At 32.8% G+C, this 22,413-nt stretch overlaps 1 protein-coding gene across 2 annotated transcripts; it reads left to right on the top strand.

Annotated features, from left to right (window-relative positions):
* The first annotated feature begins 342 nt into the window (after nucleotides 1-342).
* On the top strand, nucleotides 343-12,181 carry LOC136202342 (uncharacterized). 2 transcript variants are annotated; one of them, XM_065992903.1, is made up of 15 exons: nucleotides 343-514; nucleotides 3,145-3,677; nucleotides 3,749-4,022; nucleotides 4,574-4,854; nucleotides 6,537-6,719; nucleotides 6,837-7,586; nucleotides 7,708-7,802; nucleotides 7,903-7,962; nucleotides 8,046-8,134; nucleotides 8,288-8,815; nucleotides 9,353-9,412; nucleotides 9,657-9,727; nucleotides 9,824-9,881; nucleotides 10,666-10,939; nucleotides 11,108-12,181. In XM_065992903.1, exons 2-15 carry the CDS (start codon nucleotides 3,271-3,273, stop codon nucleotides 11,800-11,802), a joined length of 3,825 nt encoding a protein of 1,274 aa, XP_065848975.1. In that variant the 5' UTR covers nucleotides 343-514; nucleotides 3,145-3,270; the 3' UTR covers nucleotides 11,803-12,181. The 2 variants fall into 2 exon arrangements, with proteins under 2 accessions (XP_065848975.1, XP_065848974.1); XM_065992902.1 differs by having other exon boundaries at nucleotides 345-514; nucleotides 3,749-4,028.
* Nucleotides 12,182-22,413: the final 10,232 nt, after the last annotated feature.

The raw sequence follows: 22,413 nt of genomic DNA on the forward strand, positions 1-22,413 counted from the left end.
GGATTTTAATACTATAAAATTGTTAAGAAATGAATCTGAATTTGTATAGAAAAAAAGGCAGAAAATAGAAAATAGATAGACATAGAAATAAGAAAAAAAAAGGTGGCTGTCCGAACCAAAGTGGTTAAAATTATAAGACAGTTTGGAGCTCCAAACCTGTTTCCAACTGAAACTTCGTTTTGCAAGGACCTTACACGACCCAACACACAGACTTTAAAAAAATACTATATTAGCCTGCTTCAAGCTGCATACGAGCCGGCTCCACTTCTTTATTCCTCAATTACCCTTCATTCCACCTCTTTTCACGAGCCCATAACGTGGACAAAATCGTCATTTTACTGAAGCCAATTTCCATTGCCGATCAAAACTCAGGGCGCCTCGTCCTCCATGGCTTTGTACGAACCTTCGATTTGAAGCTCCAACTCTTCTTCCTCACCGATATCAATTTCGATTCTTCAAATCACTCAATCTTCACTTCTCCTACATCGTTTAGCATTTCTTTTAACTATTCAAGGTAGAATTCGTTCTCAATTTTGAATGTGTTTCTCATTTTTTTTTCCTATTCAATTCCACGCTTGATTCAGGTTGTAGGTTCTTTTTTCCCGTTAATTGATTTTCTTTGCTGATTTCGGATGGATTTTGCTTCCATTTTCTGGGGTTTTATGTTAATTTTATTCTGTATTTAGCTTTTTTTTTAATTATTGATTTATTTTGCTTGTTTGTTTATCTAATGGTTTTCTTCAATGAAGTGAAATTGGAATGATATATAGAAGAAGCATATATTGAACAGTGTCTGTGAACTTGTGCTAGATTAAGTTTTTGCAATGAAGCAGCTAATGTGATTCCAAAGATCGTTTCCTGATGGGATGTGAAGCAAGTAAACGAAATATTTGGGCGAGAATGAATCGAAGAAGAGGAAGAAAATAGGGATCGGAATTTCATTTTGTTTTATCGTAATTGATCAAGTTTAGTTAGTGGGAAATAAATTGAAGTGATGAAGTAAAGTTGAATGGCGATTGGAGGCCCAATATAGGGAACTATATCCTCGAGGAGCTATTATAGTTAATTGCTGCTCTTACTGAGTACTGAGTGCATATTGGAACTAGTGGGGGCAATGGTGATCATTTTGCATGTGAAGCTATTGGATATGATCCAACACATCACAGGGGATTTATTATCTAGATTCTTTTGGACAGCATAGATAATTAAGTAATTGATTGAATATGCGCATTATTTTCAATTTTCTATTTAACATTTGCTGAATCAAGTTAATTCTCCATGTACTTAATTATCCAAGTTTTCCTATTTTTGTGAACTAGTGTTGATTTTTTTTTCCCCAGTGCAATGTTCATTAATTACTACACTGACTTATCTATATATGCTTTTGCTGAATGAAAAGTGATACATTACATAACAGTTCATGTTTGGAATGCAACTCTTGTGGTTGTTATCAATGCAATTTGGGATCTGTCATATCTGAAACAATTTCAATCTTCTGCATTTTTTTGAATCTCATTTTGTTAAGTTTACCGTTAAGTTTACCAGTCTCTTTTGCAACTGATTAAAGTTGTAGTGTCCCTGTAGAGTTCTCATGTGTTCTTGGTTTATTATTGATCTCCTCGTTAGGTATAGTAAAAACTATTATGGGAATTTTACTTATCAAACTTTTGGGTTAAGTGGTTCTTTGTCAAGCTACCGGAGCTTCTTAGACCAAGAGGTTCATCTCATTCATTAGTTAAATTTCAGCAAAAGGTGGAGTGAACCTGTGCTTGCACACACTTCAAGCCCCAGGAATCGTGTGCACGGATGTGTTGGAGATCATAAAAACTATTCTTGAAATACCTTGAAGCTTTTGGGTTGAGTGTTCTTTGACACTCTAAAATCTTTAACGCAAAGTGAAAAGGTATTGGTAGCATTAGGAACTATAGATTGTTTAGGTATGAAAACTAATCATGCTATTACTTGACTGGATTTAGGATGATTGTACTGCGCTGAAGGTCAAGTAAGTATACTATTGTCTTGGTGTTGAAGTCGGATTTGAGATTTCCTTGTATTGCTTTGCTGGGCGACAATCGCTTATGAAGTATGAATCAATGATATACTTAATCTTTGAATTATTATATTGATAAATCTATAACTTGTCCAATCTAACAACTTTTGGTTTTAGGTATTTACCACATTCAGAATTATGATTGCCTATCCCAAATGTGACTATGTTATGCTTAAAGCCATTGTATTGACGAAGTGGCACTTGAATTTGCAACTGCAATCCCTAAAAACATGCTTGCGTGAGTTGAGAACAAATATTATAATTTGAAATTTGAATTCACCTGCTATATTAAAGTAATCCTTAGTTGAACAGTTAGAGATACCTTAATAAAGTTTATATATGCAGCATGATATGGAATATTTTTTTCCTTACATTGCTGTATTGGGAACTTGTGCTGGGATTATTTAAGAATTATATCAAATTATAGAAAGATTTGCTGGTGTGAAAATCTAGAACTCACGTTGATTAAAAGATGAAACTTGAAAATTTTGATGAGTGTTCTGTATGTGCATATTGATATCAACAACCACAGGGGGTTGAGAGTGATGTGGTTAATCTTGAAGTTATTACAAGAAAAAGGAAGGAAGTTGAATCAAAATTTTGTCTAAGGATTAGTGACTAATGATTAACTAGAGGATACAGGCTTTAAATTGTCAAACTATAAGTGTATATAATGTTGGTTTTACTTGCTCTCCTATCCATGTTATGCTCTATCCAGGTGCTAGAGAGATGTTGGTTTTACTTGCTACTTTTGAAGGTTCAGTTTGCAATTTCTTAGTCTGTCATGATTTAAAAAAGAGTTCATCTTTCTAGTTCATTATGTCTCATGAACCTTTGGACAAATTTGATAGTGGCATAATGCCATTAATTTTAGTTGTTTGGGTTATATGAATCTTAGCATGGTTTAGTATTCATGAATTTCTCACCAAGCAATTTTTATTGTTTGTGCTGGGCCCTAATGTGCAACTTGTTGTTACTGATTACTTTTGTTTCCGTGATCATCGTATAGTAACAAAATTTGTAAGTTGAGGTAACACATTTGACAGTGGAAAATATTTGGTTTGAGTTCTCATCCTAAAGTTTTTCATTTTCAGGTGCATTGCCATTTAATTTCTTATCAAGGCTCAAATCGGGCTTTATGTGTGGCAGTTCTATATTTTTGTCATGCATTATTGTATCTATTGGGTTTGCAATATTGAGGATGTGAGAAAACCCATGCTATGGCAACATCTAGTAAGTTTGATCTATCTTCTGATGGCTCAGATAGGCCACTATATGCTAGTGGGCAGCGTGGATCCCACTTAACTGCTCAGTTGGACAGATCTGGTAGTTTCCGTGAGAGCATAGAGAACCCAATCCTGTCTTCTCTTCCAAACATGACTAGAAGCAGTTCTGTTTTAGCACAGGGAGATGTAGTGAATTTTTTTCAGTGTATGCACTTTGATCCAAAGGTGGTGGCTCCTGAACATAAGTCTAATCGCCAGGGGGACTTTAAACGACACTTGAATATTGCTCTTGGGGTTCCAGTGGAGGATTCTTCATCTGGTTCTTCAAAAGGCAAGTTGCCTGCACCAGAGGAAATCAAGCGGGCTAGAGCCGGTCTGCGTGAAAGCTCTGTAAAGGCCAGGTAGTTCTTTGTATGATGTGCATCTTGTCTGATAATTGTAACTGGTTTATTAAAATGCGATTCATTAACAGGGAACGCATGAAGCTATTTAATGAAGCCTTGTCTGTATTCAACAAGTTTTTCCCGAGCATTCCGTCAAAGAAGAGGTCTAGATCAGATGGATTTTCTAGTGAACGGCCTAATGCCTTGTTATCAAATGATAGATCTACTCTGGGGCCAAGTCTTAGTAAGATGGGAATGCATAATCATGCTGTGGGTGGTGCTTATGAACTTGAACAGCAGAAGTCAGAGGAAAGAACCAAAAATGTTGTTCCAAACAAGCGAACGCGAACTTCTTTGGTGGATGTGAGGGTTTGTGTCCTCTATTCCTTGTTCTGTCCTTACTTCTCATTGCATGTATATGCTTTGCAGTACCTTTTATTAAGCCTCATTTTATGCAACATGAAATTCTTTCGTCATGCTAGATTTTGGTAACAAATCATTTTTTATTATGTCTGCTGCTTTTTTCAGAGCGTTTATTTATTGGATAGTTTCATTGGTTAATACCCTCTTATTATATATTTTCTCATATTTTCTTTTTGAGTAACTTGGCGCTCTAGTATTTTGCCAACTTTTATTTATTACTACAGTTCCTGTTTTTCGATCCTCCATCTTACCTCATCAACATACTTAAAAAATATGCTCAGTGGGAATGGGTGATATTTCTATAGTTTAGTGTGGGTTATTATTGACTGTTCTCTAAAAGTACTGAAGTCCCTGTTTTGCATAGCATAAATGTTGTGCTGATAGTGTTTCTGTGTTGGATCTTTTTTGCTAACTGCCATAGTTTTTGCTGCATCTTGATTTTCTTTGAAAGGAACTTCTGTTTGAACTAACAAATCTATATGGATGTGCAGAGCAATCCTCCTGTCAGACCATCTAGTACTGTAGATAGAGATAGGGAAATGCTGAGACTTTCAAGTAGTGGTGTAGTTCAGGGTGATGATCGAACATTGTCAATTGGTGATGGTTGGGAAAAGGCAAAAATGAAGAGGAAGCGTTCTGGCATAAAAGCAGATGTTTCACCAAGTGTTGGGACTAAACCCAGTGATGGCTACAGAGAGCTGAAGCAGGGAATGCAGCAAAGACCTAGTACTGAGGCTAGATCAAGGTTAAATAGTGACTCCCATGGCTTCAGGTGTGACTTTTTTAGTTCTGTTATTCCTTCTTGCCTGTTGTGCCTAATTTTAGCTGTACCCTTTGCTTTAACCACTATTTATCATCATGGTCATAATCTATTTCTTTTCACATGGAAATCTTAGTGGTGCTTGACTCTCTCTTTGGTTGACCATTTTGTTGCTGGGATTCCTTGCATGTCAAAACAAGAGCGTCAGTTGCCACATGTTACTAGTTGACAACTAGTTTGTTTCTTGCCAGCATTTAGGTTTAATCTTGAGGATTGTTTGCTATGCAACCCAACATCAAAATGCACCCAATATTGTGGTCACTATTTCCAAATTGAACTACTATTTGGAAATCTGGTGGCTAGACAATCTGGTAGCTGGTCATGATGGGTTCATAAATAGTTTTTCTTTCTTAAGGAAATTTGATTCAATAAATTTAGATTTTCTTATTGCAATATCTAGTCGTTTATGTATATCACATGAAATACTTAAAGAAACTTGTTTTCTCTAATGATACTTTGAAAACTTGCTGCTTCGTTTATTTCCTCCATTGACGTTCATCAATCCAGTAAACATGATTTGATAATAGATATGCCAATTACACACAACTTTATCATCTACGTAACTGGCAACTATTTGGACCTAATAACTGTATATCATATATTGTCAACATGAAATTGTCATAATGGGCCTCTTTGATTTTTATTCTTTTTTCTTGCTCTAAAGCAATGCAATTAGAAACTGGAACTTAAAACAGATTGAACTTGAATAAATGGCTGTTTTGGCGACCAAACTCTTTTGGTTTAAGTTTCACATCCAGTCTGGTTTTTAGTGTATCTGCTGAGGATGATGCAGCTCTTATCTTCATAATATTTGTTGTATAAGATTTCTTAGATCACTGCTTGATAGTTTCTTTCTTTTCAATAATTGTGTTCATTTCCTATCTTTCACTGGCAAGTTAAGAATTTATCATTGGGACCAAATTTCGTCTTATGCATCTAAAGTAATTTTTTTTATTGCTTGTTGTTTGCAATCTTTTCTGTGTCCTTCTATCCCACTACTTCGGTGAAATAATGTGAAAGTTGTATTGATTACATATTAGAATATAGCATTATGGAAAGGCTTTTATGATCTATTAATGATTACCTTATTTGTATCTAGTGCCATCTTATTCAATGTTCTCTTTTGTACCACCTGTTTTTGAAGTGATTGGTAACAACTAGTGCAGAAAGGAGTTATCATCTACTGTTGCTTATAGGTCACTTCTGGAGGCAACAATAATTCCTTTAAATGTTTATTTCTCTGGCGACACATGGACGAGCTGTATACTTTGGATGTATATTTGGGTCTCAAATTTCTTATCAAACTTTTCTGTGATGAGATAGTCATCAACTTATCATTTTGTTACCCTATCACGTGGTCTACCTAGGGCTCTGATGATAAAAACATTTATCAGTGAGAACTGCTCATCTGGTTGCTTGTGGTTAATGCATGGAGTTCTTGTTCAGTGATTTATATAAACAAAATCACTGCATAGTTTTAGCTGTAAGAAATTTGTTTTAGGTTTAACATTTTTAAGTTGTGCCTAGCTTAATAACGTATAAAAAATTTCATCTATTTTGTACTTTCTGGTAAGTTATTTATTTTTATGCAATCTTCAGTTGGTGAGGCTATGTTTGTTTCTGTCTTACTATAGGCCTGGAGTTGCAAATGGCGCTGCAAACATTGGAAAATCAGATGGCATCCCGCCATCAACAGGGTTGAACATGCGATCCTCCATCCCTAGGGTTGATCCAGAAAGCAATTCTCTTCTCAGTAACAGAAGAGAACGACCTATTGGTTCTGATAAGGAAAGGGTGAATGTCAGAGGTGTTAATAAGTATGTAAAGAGGTTTTACTGTACTTATTTATCAAATAAATAGTATCCTTTCCTTTTGTTTTTTCTGTTTCTCAGGTAGCATATTGATTCACGTTTTTCATTCTCTGGAATGTGCAGAGCAAATGTTCGTGATGATTCTAATTCAGCCAGTCCCACGTCAAGCACAAGGTTGAATGCAGCTGTACGAGGTCCACGATCAGGTTCCGGAATTGGCCCCAAGTTGTCCCCAGTTGTCTCTAGAGCAACTGCTGCAAATGATTGGGAGCTTTCTCACTGCTCTAACAAGCCACCTGCTGCTGGAGTTAACAACCGTAAACGAACAGCGTCAACTCGATCTTCATCTCCGCCTGTTGCCCATTGGGCTGGCCAGAGGCCACAGAAAATTTCTCGTACAGCAAGAAGAACTAATTTGATTCCAATTATTTCAAATAATGATGAAAATCCAGCTTTGGACAGTGTGTCTGATGTTTCTGGTAATGAACCGGGAGTAGGGTTTGCCAAGCGTTTAACTAGCAACTCTCCTCAACAAGTTAAATTGAAAAATGAACCTGTTTCTTCTAATGCATTATCTGAAAGTGAGGAATCAGGGGCTCCTGAGATTAAATCTAAAGACAAGGGGAAAAGGTCTGATGATATAGATGAGAAAGCTGGACAGAATGTTCAAAAGGCATCTGCTCTTGGCCTACAATCAAGAAAAAATAAATTGGTTACTGGGGAAGATGCTGGGGATGGAGTACGGAGGCAAGGTAGGAGTGGACGGGGTTTTACAACAAGGTCCCTGATGCCAATGTCAGTGGAGAAGGTTGGCAATATTGGAACAGCTAAGCAGCTTAGAAATGCCAAACATGGTTTTGACAGAAATGAGAGGTTAGATTTTTTTGCTTATGGTCTTTTTCCTAGTTTTCAGCCAATGGTTTTTTTTGTAGCCTAGAAATGTTAGACCTTTCAGATCAAAATCTCACTGTTACATGAAATACTTAAAACTCAGCAAAGTTGGTCGTCCACCAACTAGAAAACTTTCTGACCGTAAGGCATATGCTCGTCAAAAACATACAACGGTCAATGCAACAGCAGATTTTCTTGGTAATATGCTTAAAATCTCTTGGAATTTTTTTTTCTGAATATAATTAATTTGTGATAATAGATTATTATCCCATTTTTCACTTTTGGCTTGATTGATTAGTTGGTTCTGATGATGGGCATGAAGAGCTTTTGGCTGCTGCAAATGCTGCTATTAATCCTGGTACCTTTTTGTGGCTGAAAACCTTGTTTTCAATTTATTGCTGAAATTCTTTTTTTGGTTAATTCATTTTGATTGCATTGCAGCACTTGCATGTCCCAACTCCTTCTGGAGGCAAATGGAGCCATTTTTTGGTTTTATATCTGATGCTGACATTGCTCACTTGAAGCAACAGGTAAGGCACGTTGTTCTTCAATTGGTTGTTATTTGCTATTTTTCTTAATTTATAATCTCACAGTTATAAATTTTAGGAGGAAGTACAGCTTTTGATCTGATCTTCCTTGTAAAGTTTGGATGTTTGCGACTTATGTTTGGTCTTCTTTAATAGGGAGATACTGAATCTGCTGCATCATCACCAACACGCGTTTCATCTGATGTAAATAGTTACAATGCTGTTCGTAGTGGATGTGATTTGATAGAATATGAGGGAGAATTGCCAGTAACAAGAGACATTTCCCTTTATCAAAGGCTCCTTGCCGCTTTTATTTCAGAGGAAGATTTTACTCATGCGAATAGAGATCTAGAGTCTGATACATATGAACCAGGAATTGAGTTTGATGGAGACTTGGGATTAAATGGTCTCAGTCATGTAGATAACTTAAAGTATTCTGGACATACCATGTTTAATGGTTTTAAAGTGACTGGCAAAAGAGAACATGATGAGGCAGAGATTAATGCATTAAGTATCCCAACTACGGGCATATGTTCGAACTTCAGTCCTTCTGTAAATGGAGTGCTTGTTGACCAGGCCATGATTCCTGGGATGTTTTGTTCAGAATTTGAGTATGATGACATGCAGATGACTGAAAATCTTCGTTTGGAGCTTCAGAGTATTGGAATTTTTCCAGAAACAGTGGTAGGCTTATTTTTCAGTGTTTTTTTTTTTTGTTTAATGTTTGTCTATGTGAGTAGAGGGTGAGCCTTGGCGCAATGGTAAAACGTTGTTGTCGTGTGACCGAAGGTCACGGGTTCGAGTCTTAGGAGCGGCCTCTTGCCAAAAAAATTGGCAAGGGAAGGCTTGCTCCCAGTACACCCTTGTGGTGGGACCCCTCCCCGGACCCTCGCTTAGCGAGGATGCATAATGCACCGGGCCGCCCCCCGTTTGTCTATGTGAGTACCACTGTCTTGTTACTTCTAATGTTTGCAGCATATGATTTCACATGTTTTGTTGCAAGCTTCTTTTTCATCTTTCTGATTTTTCATTTTCATTTTCCAATTTTATTCTCGGTGATGGTTGGTGGGGGTGAGAGGCAACTAGTCTATGTGGGTTTGCCTTTCATAGGAGAGATGCTTGAATGTTCTTATGTAATGCTGCTGAGGCCTTGACTTTGACTTATCTTACTAATCGTATTTCTTTTCTTCTCCTCTTTTTATAATTAATCCTGATATGCAGATGGAAGATGATGGAGTCTTTGGAGAGATAAAGGACTTAGAGGAGAAGTATCATGGACAGGTATTGTTGATTGCATATTCAGAAACCACTTGCGTAACTTATCAAATGCTTGCTTTACTGACTGAATTTTTCTTTTGTGGTTTTAATGGAGTTAATAAGGAATTTTAACATTTATCTTCTTTCTTTGAGTTGTAAAATGAAAAGCTTAAACTTTTGCTTGAGCTGCAGCATAGTGCTGTTGGACTTGTCATCTTTCTATAACATCATTCCAATGAAAGCTGATTTTTTTTTTGTCTTTTGATAGGTTTCCAAGAAGAAACGTGTACTTGGTAACCTGTTGAAATCTGCCTCAGAAGTGAAAGAACTTCAGGAAAAGTAAAGATTTTGTTCTTCTTGTGGAATAAATCCCCATCTTTTGTTGTTGAAACAATTTTATCTTACGATGCTTAAAAACAACGTATGTTTGTGTAGGGAATTCGAACAACGTGCTCATGAAAAACTTGTTACAATGGCTTATGAAAAGTACATGGTAATTTTCTTTCATTGAAAACTTCTTCCATTTTCTTTTTAATCTCATATTTCTTTGTCTAGGTTTGTCTACAATGTAGTTTTACTGTTATTTGTGTTACCAACTTGTGTAAGTTGTTCTTCTAGAACAATAGCAAATCCCATAACAAGATTAAGTCATCTTGAAAGAAGGCTTCAGTTTGTAATTATGGTTTAAGAGAAGACATGGAAATTATATGGATACCGAAGGCATCTATGTAATTAAGCCCACTCCAAGATACTCTATTTTTACTTACCAGGACATTGTCTGTCCAGATTGGATTGCACCATAGTGGGTGGTGATACAACCGGTATATTTTGATAAGGTTAATTGTGACAGAGCACTACCATCCTTAGGATCCTAATTGTTATGATGGGATATCTTTGAGAGGTGCATTCCTCTGCAATAGAGGTGCAGCAACCCAAAAATATTTAGATTTGTATTTCGTGTTGTATATTTGGTTTGGTATTTAATACTAATACCTTTGTTCAATTTCTGGTGAATCTATCTTTTTTTTTTTCTTCCGGCCTCGGGGCCTCTAGGTTGGTGAATCTATTTGGCATAACATTTGACTCTTAAAACTTGGACATGGTGAAAAAATGTGGTCTCAATAACGTATATCTATTTAAACAGTTGTATTTTTTCTACATAATAATCAATTCACAAAAAGTTGACAAACATTTTGACTGGTGAAATTGTGTTCTTTAGGTAGTTTATATTTTTGCTGGTAAACTTCGTTGTTAACTAATACATCTTTCTTTGATAGTCTTGTTGGGGTCACAGTGGCACTGGTGGGAAGAGTTCTAGCAACAAAATGGCCAAGCAAGCTGCCTTAGCTTTTGTCAAACGGACATTGGAACGATGCCATAGATTTGAAGATACAGGCAAAAGCTGCTTCAGTGAACCCTTGTTTAGAGATATGTTTCTTTCTGGATCTTCCCACCTGAGTGGTGGAATATCTTCAGGTACTCCGGCAGATGGAGAACCTTCTAAATTAAATACCAGTGGCTCAAGCAGATCTTTGGAAGTTAGAGTTTCAGGTATTCTTCTGGCGACTTCATTTACTTTGCCATTCCATGCATTCATTTGGATTCTTTAAGTCGTTCTTGAAGGCATTAGTTGGTCAAATTAATGTCTTCTTTTTCTACTTGTGCTTTAATTTTATTCATGTGGTACAATTTGGATATTCTTTTCTGTCTTTTCTGCAGCTTCTATGGGTTCACAGCCAAGTCCTCGAACTTCTCGGATGACTTTGAATGGGGATGGCTATGTTGCTAATTCTTCTGATTTGTTTTCACCTGTAAATTGCTTATTTGAGCAATCTACTGGTAAAGAAGATACATGGTCAAACAGGGTGAAGAAAAGGGAACTGCTGCTTGATGATGTTGGTGGTACTGTGGATACTTCAGCTACCCCCTCAGGAATCGGAGGGTCTCTCTCAAGCAGTACAAAAGGAAAGAGGAGTGAGAGAGATAGGGAGGGAAAGGTTTTATCAAGAAATGGAACTAATAAAATTGGTCGACCAGCATTGTCTAATGTTAAGGGGGAAAGGAAATCGAAAACAAAGCCCAAGCAAAAAACACAATTGTCTGTTTCTGTGAATGGCCTTCTTGGCAAGATACCTGAGAAACCTAAATCTGTACTGCCTTCTGAGGCAAAGTCTAGGGAAGTCACTAGTAGTAACAATAGGAAGGAAAAAGATGGTTTTGGCTTGGACGTATTGGATGATCCTGAGGCTATGGATCTTTCCAACCTACAGCTACTGGGATTGGATGATGGCCAAGGGCAGGATCTAGGTTCATGGTTGAACATTGATGATGATGGATTACAAGACCATGGCGACTTCATGGGGGGGCTTGAAATTCCAATGGATGACCTTTCAGACTTAAATATGATGGTTTGAAATCCTTCTCTGTATAGTCTTGTTCATTATACTATTTGACAAAGAAACATAATCACTGTTGTCAAAAAGTGACCAGTTACATTTATGGTCATTTGGCCGCGGATCCATAATTAGGTTATATAGATTCTTTGGTAGACTTCACAAGATTTTCAAGTGAACCTTTCAGATGCTTTGAGTTTTATTCTTGTGTTAAGTTGGTAACTTCGACTGTAAAGATCTTTTCTTCAAGGTACAAGTTAGCATGTCACAAGTTAGTATGTCAGTAGCATTAAATTCCAGCAAACACTGTATCCGGGCTGTAGCTTTACAAATCAGAGAACAATGCCTCTTGTACATAACATTTTATATTTCTAATAAAATCTTATTTTTATTCATTGTATGTTGCCTCGTGCAGACTTATTGATTTCGACCTTTGTCCTTTATATTTGAAATTTATATATATGCTTCCTTGCTAACTTTGTTGCAGTTCAAGTTATGGTAGAATAAAACTTATATTTCATGAACTTACTTCTTCTTGGCATCATGTGTCAAGATCATGTCTGACTATAGAACAAGGTACTCGTAACTACTTGGTCTTCTCTTTTCCTGCTTTGGTCCCTTCGGTGGAAATAGTTAAATGTATCAACTAAGCCAATCCACAGTAAAAAAAAGATTCATGGATTTTGCCTCTATTTAGAAGACACTACAGCTGGACTCAATTGCTGTGCACCATGTATTTGATAAATGACATGTTTCAGTTGTGAACTCTAGTGTATTACTTTGTGTGTCCTTACTGATTTAAGGTAATGCCAAATGCAGAAAGCTTCTTCATTTAATCGTTTATAATTTATAGCAGACTAACTTGTGTCTTTTCTCAGTTTTTTACAGAATTCTTTGTCTATTGAAAAGTAGATGTATATGGTTTTTGCAGGAAATATTTTTGGTATCTTTTGTCTTAATGCTTACAGGAAGATAGATGAATCAAGTGCTTTCTACTGTCTATTAACTTGGACGAATGTTTTGATGGAATGGACGAGGTGAATCCATTCTCTCCTGCTGTTTCTTATGATCAGTGATTTAAAAATTCATGCTACAACTGCTAGGTCTTGAAAGGTTTTCTGTTTCTTTGTTTTAAATTGTTTCAGAAAAGTACTTACCTGGCTGTGGATGCATTCATTTGTTCAATGCAGATCCCTTGCAGCACTGCAGTTCTGTCTTGTGCTGGAAGCTCACTTTCAACTTGCAAGTGCTTGGATCAGAACTACTTGAGCCTATCTACAGGGTTCAGTTCAGCAAAAATGTGATGAGAAATACAAGCTAGCTAAGTACATTCCCTATCAATGTCAGATCTTGAAAGAGTAGAGATAGAACTTTCAAATTATACGCAAGCAGAAGCGACAAGTTACACAATTAATGTTTGATTTTGTCAAGAAAATACAGTGTTCAGAGAAAACCAGTAAGGTATGTCATATGAAAAACAAATCTTGTGTTTATCTCTTTCTTGTCTCATTTAAACTAAGTATTTACATATTATTAACACTAGACCAAGACTTATGTAACTGTAAGTTTTGTCTTTTTTGGTATGACTTCAGTTTCAGTTTTCTAAAGTTATAACCGAGTCTGTGTTCCTTTCTTATTTAAAGGTTTGACATTATGTTGCATCCCTCAAAATTTTGCGTGAATAACTGTGAGTTACTGTGTGTGCATTCCATATGATAATATGAACTAAAAGGAAATGTTTTTGTTATTAATGTAATGGTATAAGCCTGGAGTCTCAGTATATGAACTAAAAGGAAATGTTTTTGTTATTAATGTGATGGTATAAGCCTGGAGTCGAACACATTTTGCAATTGCAGACAGACATCTCTTTCTATTATGGTAGATGGTGTATGCATGTAAAATATATATGTGCAGGCAGATCTTGAGTTTTAGGATGTCTAATCAAGACCAGGAATCAGAAAATGATTTATTTTTATTGTACTACATTGTATAAGTCTCATCTTTGTCTCAATAGCATGTGGAATCAAAATGTGGGATGTCAATGGGGCTAAAATTCCTGTGGGCGGGGACAGGGTATACTTCCCCCAAGGGGTGAGGGGTAACGTTGGCCTGTAGGGATCCCCATCCTTGTCATGTTCAGTAGATATTGGGATAAGGTGCAACAATACTCCCAATGTTGGTGGGCAAGAGCAATTTTATCCTAACGTCATAAATGATACAATTATACCCCTAACTTGTGCAAGTTGGACCAATTTTACCTAACTACAATTAACTCTATGCAGTCATGAATCTCGTTTTCACCACTCCATCTCTCTGTCATGTTATCGTTCATTAATTACAGATTAAAGATGCATGCCAGGGTTTTTTTTTTCAAGTTAAAAATAAAGAAATTAATGTATGCACACGTATCTTTGATCAGGTGCAGAACATGATATGTATATTTTTAACCTTTTTCATTTGTGTACACGTGTTTTGATCTGGTACTAATTAGTGATAAGGTGACGCAGGGTTCATGACAGCGTAAGGGTGTTTTGTTATAATGACTGGAAATTGGTCCAGCTTTAAAATGTTAGGGGTAAAATTGATCAACTGGAAAATGTTAGGGGTATGATTGTACCTATCCCGTAGATTTTTCCATAATGCCTTTCTCATTTTCTGTTACTTTCACTTGGTCATTTTGTCTTTCTTCTCCCAGTCTCTCCCTGTGCCAGAATAAATCTCACAGACCAAAACTGCACGCACCTCTTCATTTTTCTGTCACTGCCATCATGGCATCACCTCATCATCCTTTTCTCCTCTCTCTGCTGCGAGATGTCTTCCGTCTTCGCTCTGCTGGTTTTGAGAAGTTATTTTGTCTTCTCTCTTCTGCACGACATCTTCGGGCTTCCCTTCTTTTCCTGAACTGTTCTCTATATTACATTACTGTTGTGTGCTTGGTATGGTTCTCCTTCCGCTTGTTTTCTTATTTTTATTTTTTTTATATGTCATTGACATTAATATTAGTTGTTTATTGAGAGGGGTTTAGCTTTTTATTATTCGGTATATGAATAAACTGAAAGAAAGCACAAGTTATTGGTTTGATTATTTCAGTGACCTTGCTATGAACCATCAAACCGAGCTTAGGCGAGATACTAAGATGACTGCAACCAGATGCCATCTCATATTCTGATTGAAAATAAAGTGATCTCCATAATTATTTTAGATGAAAGAACATGTTTTTTTTTTCCTTTCAAGTTCGATTTCTTTTCTTGTGATTGAGCTATGACTATGAATTTCATTTGGGTTGGTGCTTTAATATGTTTACTTATTTAATTTAGTTATCATGTAAGGTTTTGATGTTTATTGCTTATGCTTAGAGCTAACCACCACATATGTTAACAACTCCTATGTTGTATGAAATTCCGTTATTTTTAAAACATAACCTAAAATAGCTTTCAAATAAAAAAAAAGGATATGGACACTGGCATGAAAGGAAGAAATGCTACTATAGAGTGTGGATGCTGTTTCACGTGTTATTGACAACAAACACTTAAATAGTGCAGAAGTTCTTGAGTTTAGTTTGGTGAATGGGATTTTATTATGAAATAAGCATCACTGTATTTTTTTTTTTTTGAAGAAATCACTGTATATTTTTATTTAAGCAGGGGTAAATAATTATAAGGTCCCTATGTTTTTACATAATACACTAGTTAGTCACTGTGTTTTTAGAAATGATTATATAGTCTATTGGTTTTTATTTTTATAAACTCTTTAATCCTTATATTTGAGTGAAGGGTCCAATATGAGACTAAGGGTCTGTTTGGTTCAGCTGTTAGCTAATAGTTGTTGCGGTTGCTGTTAGCTGTTTGCAGTTGCAGTAGTTAGCTGTTGCTGTAAGCTGTTTGTTATTAGCTGTTTAATTACTAGTGTTTGGTAAACTATATTGAACTGTTACTGTTCAGATTTAAAATATCTAAAATAGACATGTTTTAAATTAATCAATGATGAAATTATAAAAGAAAAAATGTGAAAAAAATACCCATAACGTTTACAATTAGGAATAATTTTACTCTTAACGTCTAAAATGATGCAATTGTTAGGGGTAAAATTGTTCTTGGTTGGCAATATGCACAATTTTAGACGTTAAGAGTAAAATTGCTGACTATAAATATTAGGGGTATTTTTGCACCTTATCCTATTATAAAATAAAAAAATGTGTTACACAAATTAATAAAAATAATATATATAAAAAATAAAAAATTTATTGAACACAACAAAATCTTGTTCCGGTAATCATGTTGTAGAAATATAAATAATGTTAAAGATTAAACATATTTTATGGAAATAAGAAGGATAATTTTGTTAATAGATAACTACAAACAGCTGTCTATGAAAAGCTCCAAATATGAGCTTTTTCGTGGAACGCTCCAAAACGCTGCAGTTTTCAGAGAAAATGCTAAATATTGCGGTTATATAAACCTAACCAAACACTATATTTCCTGCGGTTTGGAATGAAACGCTAAACGCTCATTCGAAAAGCTGAAACAAACACCCTCTAAGTAAAATTTAAAATACCAAAATTACCTTTTACTATATGCTTTAATAATAAAATATCTATTTTTTCTATTTTATGTTTTTTTTCCTTCATAATAATAATTTTTTCACTATTAGTTAATTGTTTTATTGATTTTCATATAACTATAAATTTTAATTTAGTAGTGTAGAACTTATTCATTAAAAAAATGAATAACAAATATTGTAAAGATTATCAAAATAGGAGTATAACCGTATAAAATTATAAAAGTGGTTTTTTTAAGAGAATAAAAAATATAATTTTTTATAATTAATATATACAAGTATAAGAATTTCGGTATATGTATACTACATAGATTTTATTAGAACTATTTTGATTAAATTTAAAAACTAGAATAAGAAGTTATTTATTGTATAATTAAGGACAATTTTGTACTTTTATGTATAAAAATAAATAAAGGGACTAAAACAGTTGATTAAGATAAAACCTAAGGACCTTATAATAACATGATAAATCTACTAGCGAGTTAAGTAAAAACACAGAGATCTTATAATTATTTACCCTTTAAACAGAATTTACATCTTTATAGTAAAATTTTACTAGATGATACTGTTTTGGTTTTGTTGGATGAATATGTAATGTTTTATTCTTAAATTGGAGGAATTCAATGACAAAAGAATCAGGGACAACTCCAGACGCAGATCCTGGCCTATGATTAGTAGCGGAGCCAGGATCCGGGGGGTGGGGCTGAGTTTAGCCCTATATAGTAAAAAAAATTACAATTAATGTGACAGTCAAATTTATAGTCTTACAATTAGAGTAGCAAACAACAAATTTACCATCAACATTAATGAGTTTAGGTAATTTGAAAATAATTCATCAAAATGTCTTTCCAATGATGAATTTTGTTATTTAAGCTTTCCATTAGTAACTGATCACAAGTGAACAAATTAAAAAATTATACTATTTTATACAAATTTGACAAAAAGAAAAAAAAATCGGAATTGAAATTAGAATCGAGAATGAGGTTAAATCGGAATTGGAATGAGTATTTCAAATAAGTTTTAATGAATCTGAATCAAAATTAAAAAATAAATTTTAAATAAATTCAATACCAAATTTCAGAAAAGCTTTCTAGAAGGACTAGAAAACAACCTATGTACAATAAAACAATCTATGTACAATATAGGGAAATTTATGCAGAAATTTGAATTTAAAAAATTATTTACAACTATGTTAAATACTAATTTAAATAATGTTAAATTAAGTAAATTATTGTTTATATATATATATATATATATTTTAATAACTAGGTTTATGAATTAGGGGTCTAAAATCTCTTTTTAGAGTTTAAGATTTATAAATTGAGGTTTAAAATTTATGAACGATGATGTAAAATCATAATTTATTTGTAATAAATTGAAAATAATAACAAATTAAGAATTAAATTTTGTAATATAATTTAATTGTAATTTTATAATTAGATATGATTTTAACATAAAAAAAATCTCAATATATGTATACAAGGGTTTAAAATGAAATTTTGACAAAAAAATGGAAAGCACTGTTTATGATGGGTCTGTAAATATAAATGGTTCAGCAATATGAAAGCCCAACAATTAAATATCAGACTCGGATCAAAGGAAGAATTCTTCTTCTTCCTCGATCGCCCAGCCATGGCGGACTGGGACAGAACTAGAGACGGAGAACCGCTCCCTGTGGTTCTCCGCCCTTGCCTATGCGTGGAACGAGGAGAGTTTCTCCTTGTTACAAGGTAATGTATAAGAGCAGAGCAGGGGTATTTGAATCTCCAGTTATTGAAATAAACAAACACTAACGATGGAGCTGAGGTGTCACTTCCTCCTTTTTTACTGATAAAAATATAATATATTAACTTTAGTTATATTATTATATTTATTTATAAAAGATTATTTTATCCGTACTATATCTAAGAGTTCTACGAAATTTAAATTAATCCCTAAAATCTCTCTAATTCTCTGCATATCTATATCTAAAAGTTCTACATAATCTAAATTAATCCCTAAAATCTCTATAATTCTCTACATATCTATATATAATATAAAACAGTAACGATGGAGCTGATGTGTCACTTTCTCCTTTTTTACTGATAAAATATTATATAAAATATAATCTATCTATATATAATATAAAACAGTAACGATGGAGCTGATGTGTCACTTTCTCCTTTTTTACTGATAAAATATAATATAAAATATAATATATTAATTTTAATTATATTATTATATTTATCTATAAAAAGATAGATTTTATCTGTACTACATTTAAGAGTTTTACAGAATTTAAATTAATCCCTAAAACCTCTCTAATTCTCTGCATATCTATATATAATATAAACAGTAACGATGGAGCTGGGGTGTCACTTTCTCCATTTTTACTGATAAAAATATATAATATAAAACAGTAACGATAGAGCTGAGGTGTCACTTCCTCCATTTTTACTGATAAAAATATATAATATAATATATAATATATTAATTTTTAATTATATTATTGTATTTATCTATAAAAAGATAAATTTTATCCATACTACATCTAAAAGTTTTACAGAATTTAAATTAATCCCTAAAATCTCTCTGAGTTTTACAGAATTTAAATTAATCCCTAAAATCTCTCTAATTCTCTGAATATCTATATCTATATATAATATAAAACAGTAACGATTGAGCTGAGGTGTCATTTCCTCCTTTTTTACTGATAAAATATAACATATTAATTTTAATAATATTATTATATTTATCTATAAAAAGATAAATATAATCCGTACTACATTTAAGAGTTTTACAAAATTTAAATTAATCCCCAAAATCTCTCTAATTCTCTGTATATCTATATATCTATATATATAATATAAAACAGTAACAATTGAGATGATGTGTCACTTCCTCTATTTTTACTGATAAAAATATATAATATAATATATAATATATTAATTTTTAATTATATTATTATATTTATCTATAAAAAGATAGATTTTATCCGTACTACATCTAAGAGTTTTACAGAATTTAAATTAATCCCTAAAATCTCTCTAATTCTCTGCATATCTATATATAATATAAAACAGTATCGATGGAGCTGTCACTTCCTCCTTTTTTACTGATAAAAATATATAATATAATATATAATATATTAATTTTTAATTATATTATTATATTTATCTATAAAAAGATTATTTAAAGTAAATGTGAAAATAAAATAATAATATTTAATTTATATAGCATCTTTATATCATTAATTATAATTATTATATTATATTTTTGAATTTTAAGATGAATCCGTGCATCGCACGGGCCAAAAACTAGTTCCATTCTATAATATCCCTTACCTTTAGCAATAATGCAGCAATAATCTAAATTTTATTTATTTATCGCTTTTAAATTTTTAATGTTCTTTTTTTAAGTTTAGAACTGTGAAAATGTATTGAAATTATGGTTGTCAAAATCGAACCGGTCAAAGAACCGGAAAGGACAGAGAGTTATAGATTCAATTGGGTTCAATCGGTGTTAATCGGGTTTAAAAAAATATTGTAAAAATTATATTTTTATTAAACTTATAACGTAATTAGGGCTGTAAATGAGCCGAGCGGCTCAGTGGTCGGCTCAATAAAAGCTCGGCTCGATTTGTAAACGAGCCGCTCGTGAGCATGATTTACTGACTTGGTTCGTAAACAAGCCGAGCTTGAGCAGACCAAAGCTCATGAGCAGACTCGATTAGAACATTTATGAATAAATTTTAGTTTTGTAGAAAACTATATAGTTTTGTATTAGTTCACACATATCTAAATTTAATATTATTTCATTTGCTATTAGATGAGTTCCTTCACAAACATAATAAATGAGTAATAGATGAACTATTTATAAGTATTTTGTTTATTTATTCACAAACTTTGCTTGTGAGTAGGAGCGAATACAGGGGGGCCCGGGCCCCTCCGGCCGTCAGAACTTCCATGGTTACGAGTAGTTTCGGCCCCCCTAATATATTATTTTCATAACACTTTTAAACTCATTTTTATTATGTTTTTTCCATTAAAAAAACAATTTCTTATTTTTGAGATTCAAACAACTAAATTTCTAAATTAAATTTTAAAATTTTAAAACTAAAAATAAAAAAAAATGTAATTTTTTTAGAAACTAGAATTGAACTAATAAAAAAAATTAAATATATCCCATTACGTGTTAAGCTTGTCCAAAATTTAAAATTTCAATATTTTGGACCTATTAGGTACTCCATAAATCTAAATTTCTAATTTTTGTAGGCATGTCTAAATCCAAATTTCTAATTTTTTTTTTGGCTTGTTAGGCCTTTCTAATTCTAATTTTTTTTGGCTAGTTAGGCCTCCATAAATCCAAATTATTATTTTTTTTGGCCTGATAGGCCATATGAAATCAATTTTTTTTAAAATTTTTTTACATGTTCAGCCCTCCCTAAATCCAATTTTTTTTACTATTAGGATTATTAAACGAAATCTAGCTTAATTTTGAGAAATTGTACATTAATACTTAAAATTGGTTCTTGACCATTCAAATTATAACACACACACACACACACACACATATATATATATATATATATATATATATATATAGAAAGCAAGTTCGATTTAGCAATTTTTTTTTCGAACGCACATGTAAAATCGGCCCCCCAACCGAGTAATCCTGTATTCGCCACTGCTTGTGAGCTTGTTTATACACACAATTAAAGAGTTATTTACGAGCAAACTTCACAAATATAATTAACGAGTTACTCACAAACAATTCTTGGTTAGATAATTTTTTTAATGAACCAAGCCCAAAGAAGATTCTAGGCTCGAAACAAGCTCGAAGCTCGGCTCATGCTCGTTGAGCAAGCCAAAACTCGGCTCGGGCTCGAGCTCATTAATTTTATAGCGAACCGAGTTTGAGCAGGTCAAAGCTCGGCTCGGCTCAGCTCGATTACAGCCCTAAAAGATAATACTATTAATAAAAATGTTAATAATAATATTTCTTTAATAAAATTTATAATATTTTAAGATATTAAATTAATAAATTTAATATAATAAAATTAAAAATTTATTAAAATTTAATATATATATAAATTAAAAAAGAAATAAAGATTTAAATTTTTATTTATATTATTACATATAAATATAATAAAATAATATGATATCTATATTTTATTATATTTTTAAATTTTATTATGTATTTAAAGTTTAAACATTAATTAAATTTTATTAATATTGAAAAGATAAAATAATTTTTTTTATGAAATGTGAAACAAAATAAAAAAATAATACTCATTAATATTTTAATTATTTAATTTATAATATAAATATATATTCTTAAATGTAATAAAAATAATATATAATGGTTAATAATAATCATAAGTGAAAGTGGTACAATAGTAAGCATTAATCCTACACTTGCTTAAAATTTATAATTTTTTTATGGGTGAAATCTAACCGGATCAAGCCGTTCAATTGGATCTGGTCAACTGGTTCACTGTTAACTCCTCGATCGGTTTAAACGATTTTAAACGATTTTCAGAGAAGTAAAAATTGAACCATCTCCAATCGGAAATGTGAGTGGTTTCAGTTGACCCAGTGGGTTTGTTTTGAGGCTAACTTCTATACTTGAAACTTAGAAAATATATTCAATTCATTGTTTAAAGCTAATCATGTTTAAGTTTATGCATTAAATAATTTTGAGTGTTTTTAAATCAAGACACATTAATCGCTCATTAATCTTAACAAAATAAAAGTAACCGATATTACGAAATATAGTATTTGTTAACAGAATCTTGACACTATCTATAAGTCTTGGTAATTACTTTTTCTTTTTCTTAAACGTCTTCAAACCCGATAAAAAAAAAATATACGTTAGTATTGAAAATATGTCGAACATCAAATTTCAAATTATATTTGAAAAACTACATTAGTTATAACATAATCCAAATTTAACCATTTAATAAATTTTAGGGGATATTTGATTGCTCATTTTCATGCTCATGTTTATATTTTTACTTCAAAATGAAGAGTTTTAGGTATTTGATTAGTGACCATGTTTGCCTTTTACAACTGAAAAATAATTTTTTACAAAAAC

This window comes from Euphorbia lathyris, chromosome 8 (genome assembly GCF_963576675.1).
Source record: "Euphorbia lathyris chromosome 8, ddEupLath1.1, whole genome shotgun sequence".
NCBI classification, from domain to species: Eukaryota; Viridiplantae; Streptophyta; class Magnoliopsida; order Malpighiales; family Euphorbiaceae; genus Euphorbia; species Euphorbia lathyris.